Below are 26514 nucleotides of genomic sequence, written 5' to 3'. Positions count from 1 at the left end.
AGGGGGAAAAAGTCCCCAAATAACTAAGTGGGATATGCTGTAAGTAATGCAAAAAGGCAAGGCAATTCATAGTTTTATTCTTTCTAGTTTTTTTAAACCCTAGTATCGCATCAAGTAATTTTAATTGGTAAATACTCTGACTAATGGAACAACTAATGAAACAGATCCCTCCACTGGGAAAACAAAAAATTACAGGCTAGTCAGAAATAAAGGCTACTTAAAAATAAAGGCTTTTTCTCTTTTATTCTAAAACAGTATACATCAAATAAAATTCCATATAATTTTGTCCACTTTTGGAAATAGCACTTTGAAATCATCCCTAATAGGAGATGGCACAAAATAATGACAAACGCAAACATGCTGTGCATAGCATAATTCATTCACTTATTCACTCAACAAATGTTTATTGAGTAGTTAGTAGAGACTAGGAGACAGAGCCAAGGAATGAGAATAAAGAAAGATACATCAAGCAAAAAGTTTGCTCTTAAAAAAGCCTCAAGTATAATTCTATTTCTTCAGCAAACTTATTAATGTCTTAGATGTATAAGACATTACTCTCTATATGATCATTTTGTCAGGCATTACAAAATATTATACCTCTGAACTACAATAAACTGATCCAAGATCAGCAACATCACCCTATAATCTAAAGAATATTACATTTTATCTAAAGAAAGAAGCCATTATGTGTGACTACAAAAGTAAGAGCAATAAATAATCTTGCTAAATTATGAGCAATTAGATATAAACCACCAATTACGAAAACATGTAACAATGAATTTAATGTCATAATTAACAACAAACATGTAAGTACATTAATTGATCTAATTCTTATTGCACTGTATGGCACTTAAACATAAATGGCCTTATAGTTGATTGTAATCATATATATATATTTTTTTGAGACAGAGTTTCGCTCTTGTTACCCAGGCTGGAGTGCAATGGCGAGATTTCGGCTCACCGCAACCTCCGCCTCCTGGGTTCAGGCAATTCTCCTGCCTCAGCCTTCTGAGTAGCTGGGATTACAGGCATGCGCCACCATGCCCAGCTGATTTTTTATATTTTTAGTAGAGACGGGGTTTCACCATGTTGACCAGGATGGTCTCGATCTCTTGACCTCGTGATCCACTGGCCTCGGCCTCCCAAAGTGCTGGGATTACAGGCTTGAGCCACTGCGCCCAGCCAATCATATTTTTAAGTTAAAAATTTTGGTAAAAACAAATGTTATGAACTGAATTTTTTCTCTTCAAAAATTCACACATTGAAGTCCTAAATTCCAGTATTTCATGTGACTGACTATATTTCAATATAGTGTCTTTAAAGAGGTAACTGAGGTAAAATGAGGTCATTAGGATAGACCCTAATTCATTATGATTCTTTTTCCTGGTTCATCTGGCTAGAAATACTGGCATTAAGTACATTCACATTGTTGTACAACCATCTATATCCAGAGTAATCTTTATCTTGCAAAACTTAAACTCTGTACCCATTAAACAATAACTGCCCTGTACATAGCCAAACTACCAGTCATGTATTAGAGAACAAAATCAGTTGTAGATAAGTATTCTAAAAAAATTTAATTCCAATATATTGACTCAGGAAACAACTAGAGGACATGCTCTAGCAAAATGAAGGATAAAGCAAGAAAAATTAAGACATAGGAGCTAGGAAGCAGAGCAACTATGGGCAGTAGTTCCAGTATCAGTGTCATTTTCTAAACCTTTGCTGTGGTGTTTGCATCTGTTTGCTTTATGAAGGGATGTGTGGGGCTTGAGAGGTGTTTATATTGTACTTCATTTCTTAGTTCTTTTGTAATGCTTCTTTGGATATTTCATGCATGTCCAGTTTGGGGAAGCCCAGTATTTATGCTGGTCCATAACTAGAATTATAGATGTTGAAGATATACTGGACGCTAGTTAAAATGGTAAGGATAGATTTTATTCAGTAACTATTGCAGTAGGGAAGGGAGTCAGTATGAACTCAACTCACTGCCAGAACAAAAGGGGAAGAGACTTTTTGAAGGTTGAGTGTGGTAAGGGAAAGACACTGAGTGGTTTTTAAGGGTGGGAAGATGGTCCATGTGAGTAGGCCATCTGGGTTTGTTAATTGGCGTTTATCTGGAAGAGAAACAAACATATTTGTGACAGGAGGCAGTGATGCAAATTAGGCCCACCAGTGTTTGGCTCTTACCCTCTCACCAGGGACTAGGAACAAAAGTGAAAGTTACCTTCTTGATTGTTTGTATTTCAAAGAGATGGTTCTCGAGGTAGGAGATTTGTATTGCAAAGGGGCAAAGAAAGGATTTATAACCTCAAGCTTTCTAAGTTAACTGCTCTAAGTGGAAGTTCAGGGGACCAACTGCCTATCACCAGGTTTTGGCTGGAACAAACAGTAAAATCTGGCAGTGTGGAACCTTTTCAGGTAAGAACTTAATGGAGCTGGAGTCATCTTTTTAGGATATGGGCAAAAGATATGAACAAGTAGTTTACACAGAAAAACTAATGTAAACATCCCTTAAGTATGGTAAAACATATCACTGTAATAAGAGAAATACAAATAAAAACTCTGAAATACTATTTCTCCCCTATTAAATTGGCAAAAATGCAAAAGTTTGACAACACTCTTTGTTGGCAAGGCTGTGAGGAAATAATCACTGATATATCAGGAATTTTAGAAAATAGTTACAAATAACAGCATTTAGCAATATCTCACAAAATTATACAAACCTTAGTTGTAATCAGCATTCTTCTATGATTCTAACCCAAAGGTATACTAACAGAAAATCAAAATGAAATGTATATGAGGCTGTTCGTTGCAGCACTATTTATCCCAGAAAATTAGAAACAACCCATTGACCCATCAAGTCCAGTTGAAGGAAGTGCTGCTTCTATAATGATGAGGAACTGTGCAATTGTTAGAAGTAGTAGATATATTAGTAAAGAAAATCTCATATGCTGCTGTGGAATGATCTTAAGGACATATTATTAAACTGAAAAAGATTAACACAGTATAGTATATCCTTGTGTGTGTATGTGTGCACACATGCATGTGTGTGAGTATGTTTTGTTGTGGGGGTAGATGAAAATTAGAATTTTCAATTTTCTGTTATATTTTTCTTGAATACTTTCCTTAAAATATTAAAAAAAAAAAAAAAAAAAAAGAAACATAAACCAAAACAAATAAATGGCCATCCAGTGGGGTGGATGGGGGAGGGGAGAGAAAAGAGAATGTATGGAAGAAGACCCCTCTAATTGTACCTTGCCTGATAGTTTCGCTTTTAGAACCATCCAAATGTTTTACATAATTATGAAACAATTACATTTTAAAAAGAGAAAATAAAGTGATCTTCAAAAAATGAAAACAAGTGAGCCTAAATCTACATCCAATTGGTGTCACAACCACACAGAAGTATATATTCTACCATTTCTATAAGGTTTTATGTCTTAGAGTAATGGAATAATTAGGCAAAAATTTCCTTCAAGAATAATAATAGTTTCTAAAAGCTACGCTAGCAAATCATCATTTTGGAAATAGTTTATCTAGGCAGTGATCATCAGTGGCAGATAAAACCATTGGGTAGAGGTTTGGTGGGGGAACTTTTTAATGGATAAATCATAAACTTTATAATGGATAAAACTTTATAATGTTACAGATCTATCATTCAGTCTTAACATCACAGGAAATGGTTCAGACAGACATAATGTGTCTCCTAATAAATGGCAATAAGAAGTACATAAGAATATTTATTAAGTATTCTTGCAACAATGACGAAACAACCTAGAAAAAGTAAAGCCTCTAGAAATAATTACCAGTTTATAGGAGATACTGATGATAGAGGAACACCATGAAAATACACATTACCAAATTCAAGATGTGGGAAATGCTACAGGACAAATGAAGCCAACTTCTTAAACAAATAAATAAATGACATAGAGTGGGGAAAGAGAATGGTGTCAGAGACTTAAAACATATTAGCTTAAGTGCAATATATCGACTTAGTTTGGATCCCAGTTCAAACCAACTGTAAGAATTTTTTTTTTTTAAATACACTCAGCAAAAATTGACTGTTAGCATTAGATGAAGTAAGTGTTGCAGGAGTTCTTAAACTTAATAAACACTTTTTTAAAAGGAGCTTTTGAAAATATATTGATAATTGAATTTTAATATAATTGATTTATTTACAATCTTATGTATTTTTATGCATCAAATTGAATTTTAATATAATTGACTTATTTACAATCTTATGTATTTTTATGCATCAAAAACATTATTTTGAGTAGAAGTTCTGTGTTTCACCACATTGCCAGAAGGCAGGAGGAGAAGCCCATGGCTTACCCCATTTATGCCTGGTGTTCCATTATTGGAATGCTATGCTTGTGGGAGTTATTTATATCCTGCTGCTTAAGGTCATCACCAAGGTCTGATTTTTCACACACAAATAATTGTATCCTCCGGCGAAAATGGGTTAAAAAGGGAAAAAGGTCAAGAGCCCTTGATTTGTTAATTTTTGAGGAGTATGGGTTTTCAATCTGTTAGTACTTTTATGAAATCATAGGATTCCAGTTTCCCTATCAAAAATTAGGGGGATAGGTGAACCACAAGGCATAATATTGATAAAGTTGGGTGATAGGTATAGGATTCATTATACTATTCTCTACTTCTATATATGTTGAAATGTCCCAAAATTAAAAACCTTAAAGGCATTATATAAATTTTCAGTTATTATACCAGTAATGTAGTAGAATGCTATTTTTGTACATTCTGGGGAGCACTAGATAATATTGGTGATATTTTTGTCACCCTGATAGATAAGTGTATTTCAGTTTTAGTTCATTTCTTTAATTACAGAGATATTCAGGATCTTTTGAATACTTTTTGACTATTTGTGTTTTCTCTTTCAGTTTTTATTTTAATTAAACTTTTTATTGTCATTTCAAGAGTGTTATAGTCATATAGTTATACATGTTATATATTATATATTATATTTATATAATATTTATATAATATATAAATAAATAAATATAAATATAAAATATTTATATAATATAATATATATAATTATTATATAATATATATATATATTATATATAACATATATAAGTCATATGTTATATAACAAGAGTCATATAGTTAACCTTTGGGATTGGCTTTTCTTCACTGAGCATAATTCCCAGGAGAGTCATCCAGGTTGTTTTGTATATCAGTTGTTCCTTTTTGGTATGGGCATACAAGTTTGTTTAATTATTTGCCTATTGAAGGACGTCTGGGTAGTTTCCGGTTTTTGACTGTTAGAAATAAAATTGCTGTTAACATTCATGTAAAATGTGAACATAAGTCTTCACTTATCTGGGATAAATACCCAGGAGTGCAGTCTTTGAGTTATATGATAGTTGCATGTTTAGTTTTACAAGAAACTATCAAGACGATTTTGCAGAGTAAACGTACCATTTTGCATTCTCATCAGCAGTGCATGAGAGATCTACTTTCAATTTACCTTGTCATCATTTGGTATTACCACTCTTACCCATTCTGACAAGTGTGTTTAGTGACATCTCAATATGGTTTTAATTTGCATTTTCTTAATAGCTAATGATGATGAATACCTTTTCATGTGCTTAATTTCCATCTGTAAATCTTCAGTGAATGTCTCTGTGTTTTTTTGCTTGTTTTCTAGTTGGATTTGGCTTTCTAATGTTTCGTCAGTTTTTCCAGCTGCTTAAGATACTCAGTTCATTAATTTATTTTTAGCTCTTTTTATTTGCTAATGTTACTATTTAAAACTAAAAATCTTTCTATATACACTCCTCTTGATGCATCCCCCAGGGTTAGATGTATAGTTTTTAAAAGTATAATTTAATGCTGAGTATTTTCAAAATTCTGTATGATTTCTTCTTAGACTCATCAGTTTTTAGAAGTTTTCAAACATAGTTGGTATTTAAAAAGTTACCTTTTTGTTACGGTTGTTAGAGAATATGGGATATCAGTTGCATGAATGTTGAGACATTCTTTATGGCCTGGCATTTGATTAATTTTTGTATGTGTTTCATTTGTATTCTGTTTGGAAGTAATACTCTGTGTATCTCTATTAAATCAGACTCACTGGTTGTGAAGTCATTTCTTCTCTACCCTTAATAATGTTTTTATTTTATTTTTTTTGAGACTGAGTCTGGCTCTGTCACCCAGGCTGGAGTGCAGTGGCACGATCTCAGCTCACTGCGATCTCCACCTGCCAGGTTCAAGATTCTCTTGCCTCAGCCTCACAAGTAGCTGGAATTATAGTCACCTGCCACCACACCCAGCTGATTTTTGTATTTTTAGTAGAGATGGGTTTCATCATGTTGGCCAGGCAGGACTCAAACTCCTGTCCTCAGGTGATCAATCCACCTTGGCCTCCCAAAGGGCTGGGATTACAGGCGTGAGCCACTGTGCCCAATGTTTTTATTTCTTTGGTTGTTTTATTATTGTGATAATATTTTAAAAATTGCCCTCTGTGGTAATGAGTTTGTCAGTTTCTCCTTGTGTTTTTATCAACATATTTTGGAACTATCTAGTTAGGTACATATAAGTTTAGATATTATATATATTGAGTAGAACCTTTTTCATTGGATAGTCACCTTTATTGCTAGTAATGGTTTTTGCTCTTAAAATTTTGTTTGATATTAATGTAGCAACACCAGTGTCTTTATTGGTTGATTGGTGGGTTGGTTGATTGAGACAGTCTCCCTCTGTTGCCCAGGCTGGAGTGCAGTGGCACGATCTAGGCTCACTGCAACCTCTGCCTCCTGGGTACAAGTGATTCCTCAGACTCTTGAGTAGCTGGGACTATAGGTGTGCACCACCATGCCCAGCTATTTTTTGTGTTTTAGTACAGATGGGATTATACCATGTTGGCCAGGCTGGTCTTGCACTCCTGACCTCAAGTGATCTGCCTGCCTTGGCCTCCCAAAGTGTCAGATTACAGGTATGAGCTGCTGTACCCAGCCACACCAGTCTCTTTAAATTAGTATTTGCCTCATGTATTTTTTTTCCTATGGTTTTTACTTTTAATCTTGCTGTCTTTAGATTTTTAGGTGTGTCTCTTTTGAAAAGCATGTGGACGAATACTACTTCAACCTTATATAAAAATATTTTCCATGTATTTACAGTGCTGAAGCTGCTGAAAGATGGCAGAAGAAGTGGTGGTAGTAGCCAAATTTGATTATGTGGCTCAACAAGAACAAGAATTGGACATCAAGAAGAATGAGAGATTATGGCTCCTGGATGATTCTAAGTCCTGGTGGCGAGTTCGAAATTCCATGAATAAAACAGGTTTTGTGCCTTCTAACTATGTGGAAAGGAAAAACAGTGCTCGGAAAGCATCTATTGTAAAAAACCTAAAAGATACCCTAGGTAAGATATTTCTATTTCTTTTTTTTTTTCTTTTTTTGAGACAGAGTCTTGCTCTGTCACCCAGCCTGGAGTGCAGTGGCATGATCTCCGCTTACTGCAACCTTCATTTCATCTCCTGGGTTCAAGCAGTTCTGCCTCAACCTCTTGAATAGCTGAGATTACAGGCATGTGCCACTGTGTCCAGCTAATTTTTTTGTAATTTTTAATAGAGATGGCGTTTCACCATCTTGGCCAGGCTGGTCTTGAACTCCTGACCTTGTGATCCACCTGCCTCAGCCTCCCGAAGTGCTAGGATCACAGGCATGAACCACGGTGCCTGGCCAAGATATTTCTTATTTGAAAAAAAAATGCTTTGTTTTAAATGAATCCTGGAACTTAGTTCTTTGTACATAATTCTGGCAGCAGTGTGCATAATTGACTTGAAAAGGCAAGGGCTAAGTTTGACTCATAGCAGGTATTCAACTCAAAAGACAAATGAAGGTCACAGGTGTTAACATGCAGTTTCTGCAAATCTAGGCCCACGCTCAAAGTCAAGCCAAAGTGGTGCTAATAAGTAGAACTAACTCTGATCTTCTAGCAGGGGCTCTTCGGACCATGAATGACTGTTGGAGTTTAGACTTATAGGCAGAACTGCCTCTTTGGCACCAAGGCAACTTATTTACATGGCACATAATGAATTTTAACATCTAATGACCTTATGGTTTGAACTTCACTTAAAACCCACCATTTTATTTTTCTATTTGATAAGAGAACTGTGGATCATTACTGTACATTGGCACCTATAGAGCCCTTTTATATTTTGTTTCCCTTTTTTCTTTTTTTATTTCACTAACTATAAGGTTTTTGTTTTTTATTTTTACTGGCCCTCCATTAGGGCCTGAGACAGTGGAGCCTGCTTGGCTCTGCATTGAACTTGGCTAAGCTAATAGGAAGGAAATATGCATGGGTGAGGAATGCCCTCTTCTCTTTAAAAAGTAAAAAAAAATTAAACTCTCCATAGCTGACAGGAAGGAATTGGGAGGGACAGAATTTCATTTTTGGTGTTCAGACAAACATGCTATTTGCGTAATGGTTCTTTGTTTGTATGTAGAAGAAAAGTACAATTTCTCCTTGCAAAGACAGTTTGGGAGCAATATAGCATGATTGACAAATACGAAACACTATTGACTCACTACTTTACATTAGTTTTTATTTATTTATTTTTTTATGGTTTTTGTAGAGATGGAGTCTTGCTCTGTTGTCCAGGCCAAACTTGAACCCCTGGGCTCAAGCAACCCTCCCACCTCAGCCTCCTGAGTAGCTGGGACTAAGATGCTCAATACCATGCCCAGCTTAGTTTTTATTTTTCTTCAACATTATTGTTATCCTAGAATGTTCTTCTAATTATCCTCAATAAAAGACAAACATTTAAAGTTTTTAACCATTGTAAAACTGCAAAAACTAAAATATAGTACAATTTGGAGTAAGATGTAATGGATTATTAGTCTCTGAGTTAAAAAAATATTTCCAGTGTTCTAAAGGTAATTAAATAGATACAGTCATGGTCATATTTAACTGCTCAGGTAACTTTTTTTTAGTACTTTTCGGGTTTTTCCATTAAGACCATTGTTTTTAGTTTTTCAGTGGAAGACAAATCAGAGATTTTCCTTCAGTAGCAGAAGAGACCAGGCTTAAAACCAAGAATACTTCTGGTTTTGTAAATACTGTACATTTATTTAAAGCATGTTGATTAGAGATATTGGGGGAAATTAAGGTAATTTCTGTCAAGAAAGTATGCTTCATAGTGATAAGTGCACAGGGTACTAGAATATACTCAGGTAGACTTTTTTTGTTCCATTTTGAAAGGACACTGGTATCTTGGGACTAGAGTGAATGTGACAGTAATTAACAAAATATAGTGAAAAAAGTAATATCACAGAGAAAAGGGGGGAAATATCCCAGTATTAGATATTACATATATAAATCTAAAAGCCCATTTAGATAAAATTTTTATTATTTGCTAATACTCCAGGGATGCCTTCTATACTACATTCTGATGTTACTGAGACAGTTTTATCAAGGTTTTTATCTATTTAAACCTTAGGAAATCTCTGTTAACTTTATTACTGTATTACAGTTATTGCTACCAATATTCCAAGGTGCTTGGAAACCTTGTTTTGAGTCAGTGATCTGTAGTTAGCCTGTAAAGAGATATAAATCCAGCATTTGCTGGATGGCCTTTTTCTTTTCTTGGAATTTCTGCACCCATTTGGTAAGTTAAATGTCCAGTGTAATTAATGGATTTATTTCACAATGGTTGTGCTGGTGGAGACATTGTTTGAAAGTTGAGAAGGAAAAGAAGAAAACAAAAGGATTAATGCGTGAACATATTAAGTGTATATGCTTTAAAGCTTCTTCCAAAATAAGTCTAAATAATAAGGTCATATTTTTGGCCATCATTATTTACTTGGTATACAGGCTGTATTATAATTTAGAGGAAAAAAAGTTTGGGAAAGAGAGAAGCCTCAGAAAACCTTTCTATTGCCTGGGTGTGGGCCAGGTCACATGGATTGGGTGTGGGAAGTTTCAGTGTTGCAGAACAGACCAGGAAGCTCACTGAGAATTATCCTGAGCTGTGTCTAACAAACTGACAGAAGAGAACACGGAACTTTTATTCAAAATGGATTGGTTAAATGTCTTTAAAGATTTTTTCAGTAAGTTAATCTGTTTATTGTTAAATCCATTGTTTTCTTACAGTTGTGAATTAGATTTTCTGCTTTTGTAAATTAAAGGAAAACTATTTGGTGGGTTTATGTAAGCTAGTACATTATGTTTACGTAATGTAAACCAAATGATTGGTGAATACGTCCGCAAATTGTAGCTTTGACTTGGTAAGTAAAATAATTTTAAATGTTTAACATGAATGTTTAACAAGTAGAGAAAGAATATAAATGGTTTGGGTTTGATGCAGTTCTAATTCAGTAACTTTCAACTTGGCACAGACATTTGAAGTGAATTAAATAAATTGTAAACATATTAAAAACATTAGAAAAGGATTAGATGAATAGATTTCTTCATCCTTAACTTTTGAATTAACATTCTTTTTTTTACGACTTTTAACTTTTTTATTAGAGGAACAGTATAAAGATAATCTTTAATAAAAGCACTAGTAAAGAGAATGTTTTTAGTTAATCAATGTAGTATTGCTAGAAATTGATGTTTTGATGAATGTGAGAATTGATATTTTGATTTGAGTTATGAGAACAGCTGTATGACAAAGAGGAATGTAGTGAATTCTTGACTGTTATTGAGTTTGGGTCATGAAGTAGTACTAATAATAATTGATAAGAGCCTAATTCTGTTGGTTCTGCTGGTGGCCTCCTTATGATCTTATCATAGTGAACTTGATTTGAATTTCTTGAACATTTGCTTGGTGTTTCTACAAAAATGAACAGAAGAATTATTATAGAAGTCTCTTATGCAAAACAAGCCTAAGGAAACAAAGAGTAACCTGATGAGAGATTCCAGAGAAAAGGAAGGAGTAAGCACTTGTTGAAAAAGAATATTATAATTGTAATATGAAGACTCATTTGTTAGCTTTAGTGTGTTCCTCTGGAATATGTCTCTTCCGTTTACTTTTTGGGGAGTTACTAAAATTTCAGATCTTTGCATTTTCATTTTTTTTGGGTGAGTTTTACCTTTGAAAAACTTACTTATTTGCTCATTCATTTGTTCATCAACACATTCTTATTGAGAGCCTTCTCGAAGCCAGGCAGAAATCATAGGGTGAAAAATGAATACTAACTCTTGCAGATCCTACATTCTGGTGAAAAGGTATATGATGATTATTATTTATTAAAAACACAGTGGATTTCATATCTAGGTTTAGTCATAAGCCATGTTAACTATAAATCAACCAGAAATAATATAAAAGATTGCATGTGGCCAAGAGTGGCTGCTCACACCTGTAATCCCAGCACTTTGGGAAGCCGAGGTAGGTGGATCACTTTAGGTCAGAAGTTTGAGACCAGCCTGGTCAACATGGTAAAACACTGTCTCTACTAAAAATACAAAAATTACCTGGGCATGGTGGCAGGTACCTATAATCTCAGCTGCTTGGGGGGCTGAGGCAGGAGAATCACTTGAACCTGGACGTGGAGGCTACATTGAGCCAAGATCGTGCCGCTGCACTTCAGCCTGGGTGACAGACCAAGACTCAATCTCAAAAAAAAAAAAAAAATCCATTGTGTCATTGATACATTCGATGTATATCATCGATACAATGGTAAAATTATTCTTTCTACTGAGTCTTAGGAAGTTGATAGTTAATGCATTTGCAGACTGAGAAACAAGATTTGAAATTTCAACCAAAATGTTCCTTTGCCCAATCCCTACAGCAACTCTAAATTTTTTATTTGTTTTTCCAGGCAGTTTGTCAGAGTAGAGACAGGTTTTTGATCTACTTCCTCCCTGAATGAGCTAACAAAGTAGAAGAAACAGAGTATTATGTGCTCTTTGTATGGTAGCCAGAATATTTTTGAAAACAAAAATTGTACAATGTTTTAAATAACACAGAATAAAAAATAATTTATTTCATGTAGATGAAATGAGCCGATGAACATACAAAAATTTAAATAAAAAACTGTAATGGAAAGAATACCATATATTTAGTATTTCTTAGTTCTGCTCCCAGCCATGTGGCCTGCAAAAAATAACTGAACTTTTCTGATTTCCTGTTTCTTGTAAAGGAGAGAGTTGGGCAAGACTAAATGATCCTGGGAAGTCCCTTCTAACTCTAAAGTCCTATAGTCCTGGTAAACAACTAAGGAGTCTTAAGTGTGTTAAAGGAATTGAGGGAAAGCAATGAGGGAGAAATTGGTTTTGAAGTAGAAACACAAGAACAGAATTGTAGTTCACTAAAGAAATATAAGCAGCAGGAAAACTTTCTTTGGCCCCATCTTAACAATTAGTAATATAGATGAAGGAAAAATGACATGCTTAAACTAAGGAATATTGGAAGCGCTAACTAACATCAAGATAGACATGAACAAGATGAATAGGAACAGACAGTATTGTAAAACTCTACATTAAAATTTTAAAAGGAATTATACAGATTGGTGAGCACCTAGCCTGGCAGTAGCTTACGTGAATTAAAAACTTAGAGCTGCTGTGGTAATGTATGAAGTAGAAGTCCTACTTCTAGTCAGCACAGTCCATGATGACATTGATTCGAGTCTGAGAGGTGTTCAGGTGGAGGAATGCAGTAGCTCCCTTATATGTGTGTTGGTCAAATAAAACATGATGTAATTAATCCACTTTTGATAGAGATTCTTCAACAATGGTATTGAGAAACTTGGATGCTTCCAAATAGTGGCATCCAGTATATCAAGGATTTGGAAACCAGGTTACATAAGGAATAGTTACGGATACAAAGACTTGCCTCAGGGAGTACAGCTGTCATATGAAGAGGGACTGCTCACAGTGCTTAACCAAGTTCTTAAAAATCCTCGTGGAGTTTATAATGCATTGTTTTGGTTAACAAACAGTGCTGCAGGGCCCAAGCAGCTGGGACTACAGGTGCATGCCACCACACCTGGCTAAGTTTTTGTACTTTTAGTAGAGATGGGGTTTCACCATATTGGCTAGGCTGGTCTCGAACTCCTGGCCTCAAGTGATCTGCCTGCCTCAGCCTCCCAAAGTGCTGAGCCACCACCCCTGGCCAGGTTTGAGTAATTTTAAAAATTAAACACCAGAAGTCCTAGAAGGTAGGAAAGTAGTAACCACCATTGATTGAGTGCCTCTATGTACTGTAAGTGCTTTACACATAGACTTTTTAAAATTATTTACAAGCAATTTATGAATTAATTTTTTTATATACCACCATTGTACAAACAGGGAGACTAGAGTTTTCTTTTAAACTTTTATTTTAGGTTTTGGGGTACATGTGAAGGTTTGCTACATGGGTAAATATGTATCATGGGGGCTTGTTCATATTATTTATTTATTTATTTATTTTCCATGACTGAGTCTCACTCTGTCGCCTAGGCAGAGTGCGGTGGTATGATCTCAGCTCACTGAAACCTCCACCTCCCAGGTGCAAGTGATTCTTCTGCCTCAGTCTCTTGAGTAGCTGGGATTACAGGTGCCCACCACCTGTAGTGGTGTATTTTTTGTATTTTTAGTATGAGATGGGGTTTCACCATGTTGGCCAGGCTGATCTCGAACTCCTGACTTCCGGTGACCCATCCATCTCAGCCTCCCAAAGTACTGAGATGATGGGTGTGAGCCACCATACCTTGCCTGTTGTACGTATTATTTCATCACCCAGGTATTAAGTCTAGTACTCAATTAATTATCTTTTCTCCTCTCCTTTGCCCACCCTTCCCTCTCATAGGGGAAGCATTTGGTTTTCTGTTTCTGTGTTAGAAATTGGAGTTTAAAAAAGATTAAGTAACTTGACCAAGATCATACAACCAGTAGCAGAACTAAAATTTTAATTTATATCTCCTATTAAAGTTTTCATAGTGGATTCTTTATTACTAAAGATTAGAGAATTGGAGTGAGATAGGCAATGGATTAGAAGAGTTTGATGCAAAAAGGAGTTGTTGAGCCTAGGAGGATCATGCTGAACTGTGAGGTCAGGAAGTGCTATGACCTGAATGTTCGTGTTCCCCAAAACTCGGTACCATCTCTGCTCACTGCAACCTCCACCTACTGGGTTCAAATGATTCTCATGCCACAGCCACCCGAGTAGCTGGAATTACAGGTGTGTGCCACCATGCCTGGCTAATTTTTGTATTTTTAGTAGAGATGGGGTTTTGCCATGTTGGCCAGGCTGGTCTTGAACTCCTGGCCTCAAGTGGTCTACCTGCCGCAGCCTCTCAAAGTGCTGGGATTATGGGTATGCCAGGCTATTCTTTGTTTGACAGTGTATAATTTAGTCTTAGACGTAATGTGTTTAAACCAAGTTCCAGAGAGGATCATTCTAGGTTTTACTGATCTTTTGCATGTCTTACACAGAACTGTGCAAATTCTGAATTTTCAAAAAAATCGTTTGAAACTAGTCTATATTTTCAGATAAATTTTTTTTTGTATTTTCCTCATATCATTTATTCAGTTTTACTCAATTTAATATTTATTGAGAATCTGCTGTGTGCGACAGCCACTGTTGGCCTTTGAGCAGTGATGTCATGTGAATGCAACTTTATTTATAGGAAGATTAGACTGGATGATGGATTGACTGAGGGAGAAATTTGAGTTAATAAGGAAACTAGTTTAGCAGGGCCAGGAAATCTTTGGTACTACATAATAGGCCTGAAGAAGAGTGATCATAGTGGGAATGGAAAGTGTTGTCTGTCAGTAAAGAGATAAAAGATGATTGTGAGGATTTGATGTAAGACTCTTCAAAAAAATTTTTTATGAGGTAAAATTTATATAACATAAAATTAACCATTTTAAAGCACGTAGTTCAGTAGTATCGAGTACATTAACAATGTTGTGCAGCCATCACTTCTGATTCCAAAATGTTTCTATTACCCCAAAAATAGTTATTCTCAATCAGTCTCTGGCAATTACTAATCTGCTTTCTGTCTCTATGGATTTACCTATTCTGGATAATTTATATGAATGCAGTCATACAGTATGTGACCTTTTTGTGTTTGGCTTCTTTCATTTAGTATAATATCTTCAAGGTTTATCCATGTTGTAGCATATATCAGTAATTCATTCCTTTTATGGCTGAATAACTTTTTTTTTTTTTTTTTTTTTTTGAGATGGAGTCTTGCCCTGTAACCCAGGCTGGAGTGCAGTGGCACAATCTTGGCTTACTGCAGCCTCTACCTCCTGGGTTCAACCGATTCTCCTGCCTTAGCCTCCAGAGTAACTGGGATTACAGGTGCCCGCCACCTGCCTGGCTAATTTTTCTATTTTTAGTAGAGACTGGGTTTCATCGTGTTGGCCAAGGCTGGTCATGAACTGATCGGCCCACCTTGGCCTCCCAAAGTGCTGGGATTACAGGTGTGAACCACTGCACCTGGCCTGCTGAATAACTATTATATGTATATATCACATTTTGTTTATCTGTTCATCTATTCATAGATGGACATTTGGGTTGTTTCCACATTTTGGTTATTGTAAACAGTGTTGTGATGAACATGCATGTACAATTATTATTTGGATATCTATTTTCAGTTAAGTGAATACCTAAAAGTGGAATTGCTGGATCATATGGTAATTCTGTTTTGCTTTTTGATCGACATGGTAGCACCATTTTACATTGCAACCAGTATTATAAAGAGGGATTCCAATTTCTCCACATCCTTGCCACCACCTATTTTCTTTTTTTGTTTGTTTATAGCCATTATAATGGGTGTGAGGTAGGGTCATTGCTGTTTTGATTTGCATTTCTCTAATGACTAATGATATTGAGGATCTTTTCATGTGCCTGTTGGCTATTTGTATATCTTAGAATAATGTTTATTCAAGTCCTTTGCCCATTTTTGAATTTTTATGTTCTGGATACTAGATCCTTGTCAGAATTATGATTTGCAAATATTCTCTTCTAAGTCTTTATTTGTCTTTTTACTTTCTTGATAGTGTCTAATATACAAATGTTTTTAATTTTTATGAAGTATAATGGATCTTGGTTTTTTTTTTTTGTTGCTTATGCTTTTAGTGCCAGAATCTAAGAATCCATTGCTAAATCCAAGGTCACAGATATTTACTCCTATTTTTTCTTCTAAGAGTTTTACAGTTTTAGCTCTGACATTTGGTAATTTTGAGTTATTTTTTTGTATATTATTTGAAATTGGAGTCCAGTTTCATTGTTTTGTTTATGGATATTCATTTGTTCCAGTACCCTTTGTTGAAGAAACTATTGTTTCCTCCCGTTGAGTGGTCTTGGCACCCTTAATGAAAATCAGTTGACCATCGATGCATGGGTTTATTTTAGGATTTCTAACTGCTTCACTGCTGTATATGTCTATCCTTATGCCAATATCATACTGTTTTGATTAGTGTGGCTTTGTAGTAAGTTTTGAATTGAGAAAGGGAGAGTCCTTCCACTTGATTTTCCTTTTTCAAGATTGTTTTGGCTATGTGGGGTCCACCTTGCAGTTCAGTGTGAATTTTAGAATCAGCCTTTTCATTTCTGTGGGAAAAAAATGGTAGAACTTTAGTAAGGATTGCATTGAATCTGTGGATTGCTTTGGGCAGTATTGCCATCTTACACAGAATATCTTTCCATTTATTTAGATCTTCTTTAATTTCTTTCAGCAGTGTTTTACAGTGTTTAGTATATGAGTCTGATACTTCCTTGGTTGAATTTATTTCTATGTATTTTATTCTTAATGCTATTATAAATGGAATTTCTTAATTTTGTCTTTGAATTGTTCATTGCTAACATATAGAAATACGACTGGTTTTGTGTGTTGATCTTGAAACTTTGCTCAATTTGTTTATTCTAACTGTGGGAGTGTGTATGTATGTGTGTATGTCTGTGTATATTCTTTAGGATTTTTTTTTTTTTTTTGAGACGGAGTTTCGCTCTTGTTAACCCAGGCTGGAGTGCAATGGCACGATCTTGGCTCACCGCAACCTCTGCCTCTTGGGTTCAAGCAATTCTCCTGCCTCAGCCTCCCGAGTAGCTGGGACTACAGGCGTGCGCCACCATGCCCAGCTAATTTTTGTATTTTTAGTAGAGACGAGGTTTTACTTTGTTGACCAGGATGGTCTCGATCTCTTGACCTTGTGATCCACCCACCTTGGCCTCCCAAAGTGCTGGGATTACAGGCGTGAGCCACTGCGCCCGGCCAGGATTTTCTATTTATAAGATAATGTCATCTGTGGATGCTTTTCCCCCTCCCTAATTGCTTTGGCTAGCACTTACAATCCAATGTTGAATAGAAGTGGTGGAAGAGAGCATCCTTGTTCTTATCTTGTTCCTATCTTGTTCCTGTTCTTAGGGTGGAAAACTTTGTCTTTCACCATTGTGTGTGATGTCAGCTCCACAGTTTTTTGTAGATGCCCTTTATTATATTGAGGAAAGTTTCTTCTAATCCTATTTTGCTGAACATTGTTACCATGAAACAGTTTTGAATTTTGTCCAATGCTTTTTCTGCATCAATTCAAATAATCATTTCGTTTTTTTCCCCTTTATTTTACTAATATGAGGTGTATTATATTTTCATATGTTGAACCCCTCTTGCATAAATCCCACTTAGTCATTATATACAATCCTATTAATATGCTTGCTAGATTTTGTTTTCCTAATACAGATAATCCTTATTCTTCACAGATTCTGTATTTGTGAATTGGCTAAAATTTATTTATAAGCCCAGAGTTGATACTTGCAGTGTTTTGTGGACATGTGCAGTGTGGCAAAAATGTGAGTCGCCTGATGTGCTGCACATTCCCAGTTGAGGCGATGTTCTGCCTTCTTATTTCAGCTTTTGTACCATAAACAAGTGTCCTTTGCGCAGTCTAGTTCCACTTTTTTTGCATTTTTGTGCTTGTTGATGATTTTGTTGTTTAAAATGGCCCCCAAGCATAGTAATGAAGTGTGAATTTGCCTTATGGAAAAAATGAGTGTTAGATAAGCTTCATTTAGGCATGAGTTACAGTGATGTTAGTTGTGAATTCAGTGTTAATCACAATTTATATTAAACAAAGTGTCTTTAACAAGAAACACGAATAAAGGTCATATAGTGATTAACAAAAATATGACTGAAGGCTAACCTTGTTTTTCCCTTAGGAGCTGTGGTTCAGTATTTGCTAATTCAGTATTTATGGTAACTTTATAGAACATAATTACTGCAAATAAAGGAAACCAACTGAATTTTGTTGAGGATTTTTGCATCTACATTTCTAAGTGATATTACCAGTTTTCTTTTGATAGCTTTGGTATTCTGGGCAAAGTTGGCCTCATAGAATGTATTAATAAGTAGTCTCTTCTTTTTTCTTTTTAGAGATGTTTTAGAAGCATTGATGTTAATTCTTCTTTAAATGTTTGGTAAAATCCACTAGTGAAACCATCTAGTCCAGAGCACATTTTTGATGCGATATGTTTTGTTACTGATTTAATCTTTTACTTGTTATATGTCTGTTCAAATTTTCTATTTTTTCCTGAGTCAGCTTTGGTAGTTTGTACGTTTCTTGGAATTGATATTTTTCTTCTAGTTTTATTAATTTATTGGCATACAGTTGTTCATAGTACTTGTTTATAATCCTGTTTTAAGTATCTGTAAGGTCTGTAGAAGTGGTATTTCTGATTTTAGTTATTTGAGTATCTCAGTCTAGCTAAAGAGTTTTCAATTTTACTGGTACTTATAAATAACCACATTTTGGTTTTGTTTATTTCCTCTGTTTTTCTGTTCTCTTTTGTGTATATCTCTATTCTAATTTTTATTATTTCCTTCTTTTAGCTTTGAGTTTAGTTTTTCTTTTCTAGTTCCTTAAGATTAAATTGGTAATTTGAGATCTTTCTTTTTTATGCAAGCTTTTAGGGCTATATATTTCGCTCTGACCATTACTTTTGCTGCCTCCCATAGGTTTTGATATGTTGTGTTTTCATTTTCATTTATCTCATAGTAGTGTCTAATCTTGTGAAATTTCTTTGTGACCTGTTTAAGAGAGTGTTAGTTGCCACACACTTGTTAATTTTCCAGTTTTCCTTTTGTTACTAATTTCTAGGTTCATTCTATTGTGGTCAGAAATAATATTTTATATGACTTCAGTCTCAAATTTATTGAGGATTTTTTTTTTCTAAATAGAGACAGGGTCTTTGTTACCTAGGCTGGAGTGCGATAGCATGATCATAGCTCACTGCAGCCTTGAAGTCCTGGGCTCAAGCAGTCTTCCCAACTCAGCCTTCTGAGTAGCTGGAACTACAGGTGTGGACGACCACACCTGGCGAATTATTTTATTTTATTTTTTATTTTTGTAGAGACAAGGTCTCGCTGTCTTGCCCTGTCTGCCGTCAAACTCCTGGGCTCAAGTGATGTCCCACCTTGGCTTCCCAAATGCTGGAATTACAGGGTTAAGCCACTGTGCCTGGCCTATTGAGCCTTGTTTTGCGTCCTGCCATATGGTCTGTTTTGCAGAATAGTCCATGTACACTTGAGAAAAATGTGTACTGTATTCTGCTTTTGTTTGATGGAATATTCTCTATATGTCTGTTAGGTCTGGTTGGTTTATAGTACTGTTAAAGGCTTCTCTTTCCTTAATGAACTTTCATTTACTTCTGTCCCTCAAGGCCTCTGTTTCCTTAATGATCTTTCATTTACTTCTGTCCTTTACAGAAAGTGGGGTATTGATGTCTCCAAGTATACTGAACAGTTTTATTTCCTTAATTCTGTCATTTTTTTGCTTTATATGCCTTGAGGCTCTCTTGTTAGGTAGGCATATATTTGTAGTTGTTATACTTCTTGATAGATTGATTCTTTTATCAATATACACTCTCCTTTGTCTTTAAGTCTATGTTGTGTGATATTTATTTTTAGACAGAGTCTTGCTCTGTTGCCCAGCCTGGAGTGCAGTGCTGTGGTCTCGGCTCACTGCAACCTCCTCCTCTTATGGGTTAAAGTGATTCTCCTGCCTCAGCCTTCCAAGTAGCTGGGATTACAGGCACTTGCCATCACGCCTGGCTAATTTTTGGTATTTTTAGTAGAGACAGTTTCACCATGTTGGTCAGGCTGATCTTGAACTCTTAACCTCAAGTTGTCCACCTGCTTTGGCTTCCTAAAGTGCTGGGATTACAGGCATGAGCCACCGCACCCAGCCTGTGTTGTGTGATATATGGCCACCCCTACTTTCTTGGTTATCTTTTACATGGGATATCTTCTTCTATCCTTTCATTTACAAACCTATTTGCATCTTTGGATCTAAAGTGAGTCTCTTGCAGATAACAGAGTTGGATCATGTTATTTTTAATCCATTAACATTTAAAGTAATATCTGATAAGGATTTCTGCTATTTTGCTGTTTTCCTTTTTTCTCTCAATTCTTCTATTACTGTCTTCATTTGTGATTTATTTTTCTGTTTTTTTTTTGAGATGGAGTTTCGCTCGTTACCCAGGCTAGAGTGCAATGGCGCGATCTTTGCTCACTGCAACCTCCGCCTCCTGGGTTCAGGCAATTCTCCTGCCTCAGCCTCCTGAGTAGCTGGGATTACAGGCATGCACCACCATGCCTAGCTAATTTTTTGTATTTTTAGTAGAGACGGGGTTTCACCATGTTGACCAGGATGGTCTTGATCTCTTGACCTTGTGATTCACCCGCCTCGGCCTCCCAAAGTGCTGAGATTACAGGCTTGAGCCACTGTGCCCGGCCCCATTTTTTTTTTTTTGAGATAGGGTCTTACTGTCACCCAGGCTGGAGTGCAGTGGTGCAATCTCTGCTCACTGCAGTTTCTGCCTCCCAGGTTCAAGCAATGCTTGTGCCTCAGTTTCTCGAGTAGCTGAGACTACAGGCTCATGCCACCATGCCTGGCTAATTTTTTGGTAGACATGAGGTCTCACCATGTTGGCCAGGCTGATCTCAAAATTCTGACCTCAAATGATCCGGCCACCTTGACCTCCCAAAGTGCTGGGATTACAGGTGTGAGCCACTGTGCTTGGCCTATTTTTTCTGATATATTGTTTTATTACCCTTCTCGTTTCTCTTTCTGTATTTTGTTTGTTTGTTTTTTCTTAGTGGTTACCCTGAGGATTACAATTAACATCTTAGGTTTTTTTTTTTTTTTAATTTTGAGATAGAGTCTCGCTCTTGTTGCCCAGGCTGGAGTGCAGTGGCATGATCTCGGCTCACTGAAATTTCTGCCTCCCAAGTTCAAGGGATTCTCCTGCCTCAGCCTCCCGAGTAGCTGGGATTACAGGCACCTGCCACCACGCCTGGCTAATTTTTTGTGTTTTTAGTAGAGACAGGGTTTCACCATGTTAGCTGGGATGGTCTTGATCTCCTGATCTTGTGATCCACCCGCTTTGGTCTCCCAAAGTGCTGAGATGACAGGTGTGAGCCAGTATGCCCAGCACAACATCTTAGGTTTTTAACAATCATGTTTGAATTAATACCAACTTAATTTCAGTAGTATGCATAACTCAGCTCATTTGCAGCTCCATCTTTGTATATTACATCTCTGCATATTAAAATATATGCCCATTAACCTAGAATTGACATTTTTGCTTTATGCATTTGTATTTTAAATTATGTAGGAAAGAAAAGGCGAACTTACAAACAAAAACTGTAATACTATGGACTTTTATATTTATCTATGTAGCTACCTTTACATTGCTCTTTATTTCTTCATATGACTTCAGATTACTGTCCAGTGTTTTTTCTTTTTAGCTTGGAGGATTCTCTTTAGCATTTCTTATAGCACAGGTCTAGTAGCGATGAGATCCTTTACTTTTTGTTTATCTGGGAATGTCTTAAGTTTTCCTTCATTTTTGAAGGGCAGTTTTGCTAAATGTGGAATTCTTGTCTTTTTTTTTTTTTTTTTTTTTCAGCATCAGATTCTATCCCCTCCCCAGAGCTTATTGCTGCTTATTGTGAGTGGTTATTGTTTGCTTGTTTAGTGACTTTTCTAAACTATTTTTGTAAGGTCTGTATAGCACAGGTCTAGTAGCGATGAGATCCTTTACTTTTTGTTTATCTGGGAATGTCTTAAGTTTTCCTTCATTTTTGAAGGGCAGTTTTGCTAAATGTGGAATTCTTGATTGGCTCTTTTTTTTTTTTTTCAGCATCAGATTCTATCCCCTCCCCAGAGCTTATTGCTGCTTATTGTGAGTGGTTACTGTTTGCTTGTTTAGTGACTTTTCTAAACTATTTTTGTAAGGTCTGTAATTCCTGGTCATGTATGGCCACTGAAGTCTGTTCCATTTGCTTAGTAATCAGCTAGCTAGTGTTTTGACAGAGTTTCCTTAAACACTTGGAATCAACAACAACAACAAAAAAACCTCTCCCATCTTTGAAGATGGCTTTATGGCTTTATGGTCAAAGTACTCTTTGACCACTTAGTGAAGCCATTTATAATTCTGCCTTAGCCTTTGCTTATTGTTTGCTCAAAGTCTGAAGATCAGTCAGGGTGAAAGCTTAGGTCTTCTTGGGCCTTTCTTGGGCCTCTCCTGAATTTGTGTCCAGCCCTGGCCATGTGCACATCCTTCTTGATTGGTAGACGCATCCCTTATTACCCCATATATACCTCATGTATATATTTTCCCATCCCCTTTCTGTCCAGGCTTTTCCATCTGCCTGATCCTTGTCCCAGTTGTTATCCCTTGCCCCGGACTGCTGCATCAATTAAATAATTTTGGCAAAAACCACCCAGGAAGACTCCCTATCCCCTGGGAATGATCCAAGTCAGGCAAAGCCAAGGCAAGCCATTGCTCAGGTCCGTAGGGAGCTGCCAGACAAGTTGAAACTAAAATCACAGTTGTTTAAGATGTGTATTGCTTCCTCTGGCATTAGGAGTACAGGTTACTATCCACATAGCTATCACTGACTTGGGGTGTGGGAAATAGTGGGCAGGCAATTTAGGATGCTATAGCACTCTGTTTACTACAAAGCAGCAACTTATTCAATAAGCCTTGCCCTAGATTTTATTTATTTATTTATTTCTAGATTCCAGAGTTCTGCAAAAGTTGAGTCTGACAGTATTTACCAGCTCATTAATTGCATTAATTGCTTTTTGCAGGGACAGTGCCTTGGTTCCCTACTATGCCATTTTTGGTGGTATCATCCCAAATGTAGGGATTTCTCAGAAGGTTTCTCAGATTAACCAAAAGTAAGAAAATTAGGAAGGAAGAAGTTGATTTATTGGTATAGAGTGTATTCTTTTTATTTGGATATGAGTGTTGGGTTTGAGGTACTGATGGCACAATCTGTGGGTGTCTAGTGACACTGGGAATTGTAGCGTGTGAATTCCAGAAAGGTGTTAGAGCTGCAAACAGATCTGGGAACCTTCTGCACAGAAATTAGAGAAAATGAAAGTGTATGATTTTCTTGGAATAGAGAAGAAGGTCAAGTATGGCATCTTGCAAAACACTTTCAACTAAGGATTTATTCATTTATTCATTCAGTAAACATTCCTTTGTTCCTATTACTGATGTATGTGCTACTATTGGAGATAGGAATAAGATCTAGTTTTCTGCCCTCAGGAAGTTCATTTATACTTATATTAAGGAAGATAAGTAAAGAAGCACAATGCAATGCCATAATAACAAGGTTAGAGAGTCCAGACAGAGGCAAACAAGAATATGTAAACAGTTCAGAAAAGAAAATAATAAATTTAGGGAAGTCAAAGGAGAAAACATAATGGAGAGAGTGGGTTGTAATCTTGGTTGCTGCATAGAGAGTTTGAAAAGGCTGAGGACTCTAAAAGTTACTGATTGGGTCATAAGGAGAGATGACATAAGAATGATTTTGGTTTTAATTGAGTAGTTTTGATAGAATACTGCAGACAAAGGATCAGATTATAAAGAGTTAGGAGTGTGAATGGTGAAAAAGTTGAGGGAAAAGAGAAAGACAACTGTTAAAAGAGTGGTGTAGTTTATTCTATGGGAAAATTGGACCAATTAGAGAAAAAATAAATTACCAAAATGTTATAGTTTAAAAGTTGGAGCAGAGTTAAAGTAACTTCATTTCGGAGTAGAAAAGATCGGAGTGTGTTTTTAGACAATTGAAGGGGCTGAATAGGAAGGAAAACAAAGATGTTGAGTCCCAAAAGAGTCACGAAAGATAGTATTAAGATCCTAGAAAAATCAGGATTTGGAGACTTCAGTGAAGAAAGAGAGTGAGGATAATGAGAGTTTTGGCACAAAAGGAATTTGAGAAGTTTTACCTAGGGAAGCCTCAGATTTCTAGGTAAAGTAGAACATAAAATCAAAGACATGGGCAGCAGTGAAAATGCCTGACAGAAGTTGATATAACATATATTTGTGTTGATAATACCATTTGGTGATTTTGTAATTTCTTTCAACACATAGTATTAAGCATTTACTGTGTACTAAGCACTGTATGAGATCCTTGGGATTTTATCTGTAAACAAAACAAAAATCCCTGCCCTTGCGGAGGTTACATGTGACTAGGGTAAGGGGAGAGAAACAAGTAAATAATATTTTTAAATAAACATATGAGGTAAATAGAACTACCTGGGTCTGGGAACCAAGAAAGTAAATGGGAAGATTAGCCAGACATAACTGCAATTTTATATTGCATATCATATTCCAATTTAAGATAGAAATAATTTTATTTCTATACAGCTCATTGTAAAATATAGCTTGCTTAAACTAAGACAAGAAGAGTATGAGTGTGAGTATGTTGGAGCCTTTGTGTGCTTAGATTGTGGCTATGAGAGAAATAATCTATATTTACATTTAAGAGAGAATTCATTTATTTAGGACAACTTTATAATTGTTATATAGTTATTTCAGGGCCTTTGACGAGAAAATATAAGGTGAACTGTCATAATGACTGAAATTAAATAGTTATTTATTTAAGAAAAAGAGTATTTGTACCTCATTTCCAAAAAGATGATTTAACCACATAGAAATTTGTTATGTTTAAAAGTTTTAAAAGTCTATATGGAGTTGAAAATTCCTTTGTAATTATGAATAAATTGTGTTTTTTTTGTAATCATTGTTTTATATTCTCTTCTCATGGTACTTTTTGATTTAAACAGGCATTGGAAAAGTGAAAAGAAAACCTAGTGTGCCAGATTCTGCATCTCCTGCTGATGATAGTTTTGTTGACCCAGGGGAACGTCTCTATGACCTCAACATGCCCGCTTATGTGAAATTTAACTACATGGCTGAAAGAGAGGATGAATTATCATTGATAAAGGGTACAAAGGTGATCGTCATGGAGAAATGCAGTGATGGGTGGTGGCGTGGTAGCTACAATGGACAAATTGGATGGTTCCCTTCAAACTATGTAACTGAAGAAAGTGACAGTCCTTTGGGTGACCATGTGGGTTCTCTGTCAGAGAAATTAGCAGCAGTCGTCAATAACCTGAATACTGGGCAAGTGTTGCATGTGGTACAGGCTCTTTACCCATTCAGCTCATCTAACGATGAAGAACTTAATTTCGAGAAAGGAGATATAATGGATGTTATTGAAAAACCTGAAAATGACCCAGAGTGGTGGAAATGCAGGAAGATCAATGGTATGGTTGGTCTAGTACCAAAAAACTATGTTACCATTATGCAGAATAATCCATTAACCTCAGGTTTGGAACCATCACCTCCACAGTGTGATTACATTAGGCCTTCACTCACTGGAAAGTTTGCTGGCAATCCTTGGTATTATGGCAAAGTCACTAGGCATCAAGCAGAAATGGCATTAAATGAAAGAGGACATGAAGGGGATTTCCTCATTCGTGATAGCGAATCTTCGGTAAGTTGATTTTCAGAGGCAAATACAAATAGAGCTCTGGGTATTTAAAGAAAGAGAAATGGAGAGGTTCAGTGACTTCCCTAAAGTTAACCAGGTAACAAGCTGGGACATAACATAAGCATAAATCTTTCAAAGTTAAAGTTAGCATTCTTTCTAGCTATGTATTTTGAATAAGAGAGAGCTGTGGCAGTGAGTTACACACTGGATTATTTGGTCTTGTCTAGTTCTGTTGATTTTGCATTCCTGAGATATTTTCTGTTGCATTAAACTAAATGGACAAAATGGAACATTGGCTTCTTCATTGAGAATAGAATAATACTGTAGATTAAATTGGGAAACATTAAAAAATTGCTATTGGATGCAGTGTGTAAGAAGATAGTCACTGTAGTCCTTATGACATAGGAAATCCCTAAATTAAGAAAAATTGATACTAAGTTTCTTCATAAATTGGTTACTTGGAAGTTGGAATACACCTTTATTTTATTATTATTATTATTATTATTATTATTATTTGGAGTGCAATGGCACAATCTTGACTCATTACAACTTCTGCCTCCCAGGTTCAAGGATTCTTCTGCCTCAGCCTCCTGAGTAGCTGGGATTACAGGCACATGCCACCACACCTGGCTAATGTTTATATTTTTAGTAGACATGGGGTCTCACCAAATTGGTCAGGCTGGTCTCGAACCCCTGACCTTGTGATCCACCCGCCTCAGCCTCCCAAAATGCTGGTATTACAGGTGTGAGCCACTGCGCCAGG

The 26514-nt window shown here is 36.1% G+C and overlaps 1 protein-coding gene across 19 annotated transcripts in view; it reads left to right on the top strand.

The window, feature by feature from the left end:
- Nucleotides 1-26514, top strand: part of NCK1 (NCK adaptor protein 1) — a 96769-nt gene that overhangs the window by 63720 nt on the left and 6535 nt on the right. For 18 of the 19 annotated variants that reach the window (XM_035278446.3, XM_017965835.4, XM_078354155.1 and 15 more), the window contains 2 exons: nt 7146-7389; nt 25042-25754. In XM_035278446.3, the coding sequence (XP_035134337.1) occupies nt 7164-7389; nt 25042-25754 (939 nt within the window). In that variant the 5' untranslated portion in view covers nt 7146-7163. Of the gene's footprint in view, nt 1-7145; nt 7390-9986; nt 10083-25041; nt 25755-26514 lie in introns of those variants that run through there. The other variant, XM_035278449.3, reaches the window with a different exon arrangement.

The sequence above is a fragment of the Callithrix jacchus genome, chromosome 17, assembly GCF_049354715.1.
Source record: "Callithrix jacchus isolate 240 chromosome 17, calJac240_pri, whole genome shotgun sequence".
NCBI classification, from domain to species: Eukaryota; Metazoa; Chordata; class Mammalia; order Primates; family Cebidae; genus Callithrix; species Callithrix jacchus.
The sequence above is the reverse complement of the archived record's forward strand: the minus strand, read 5'-3'. Positions and strand labels throughout refer to the sequence as shown.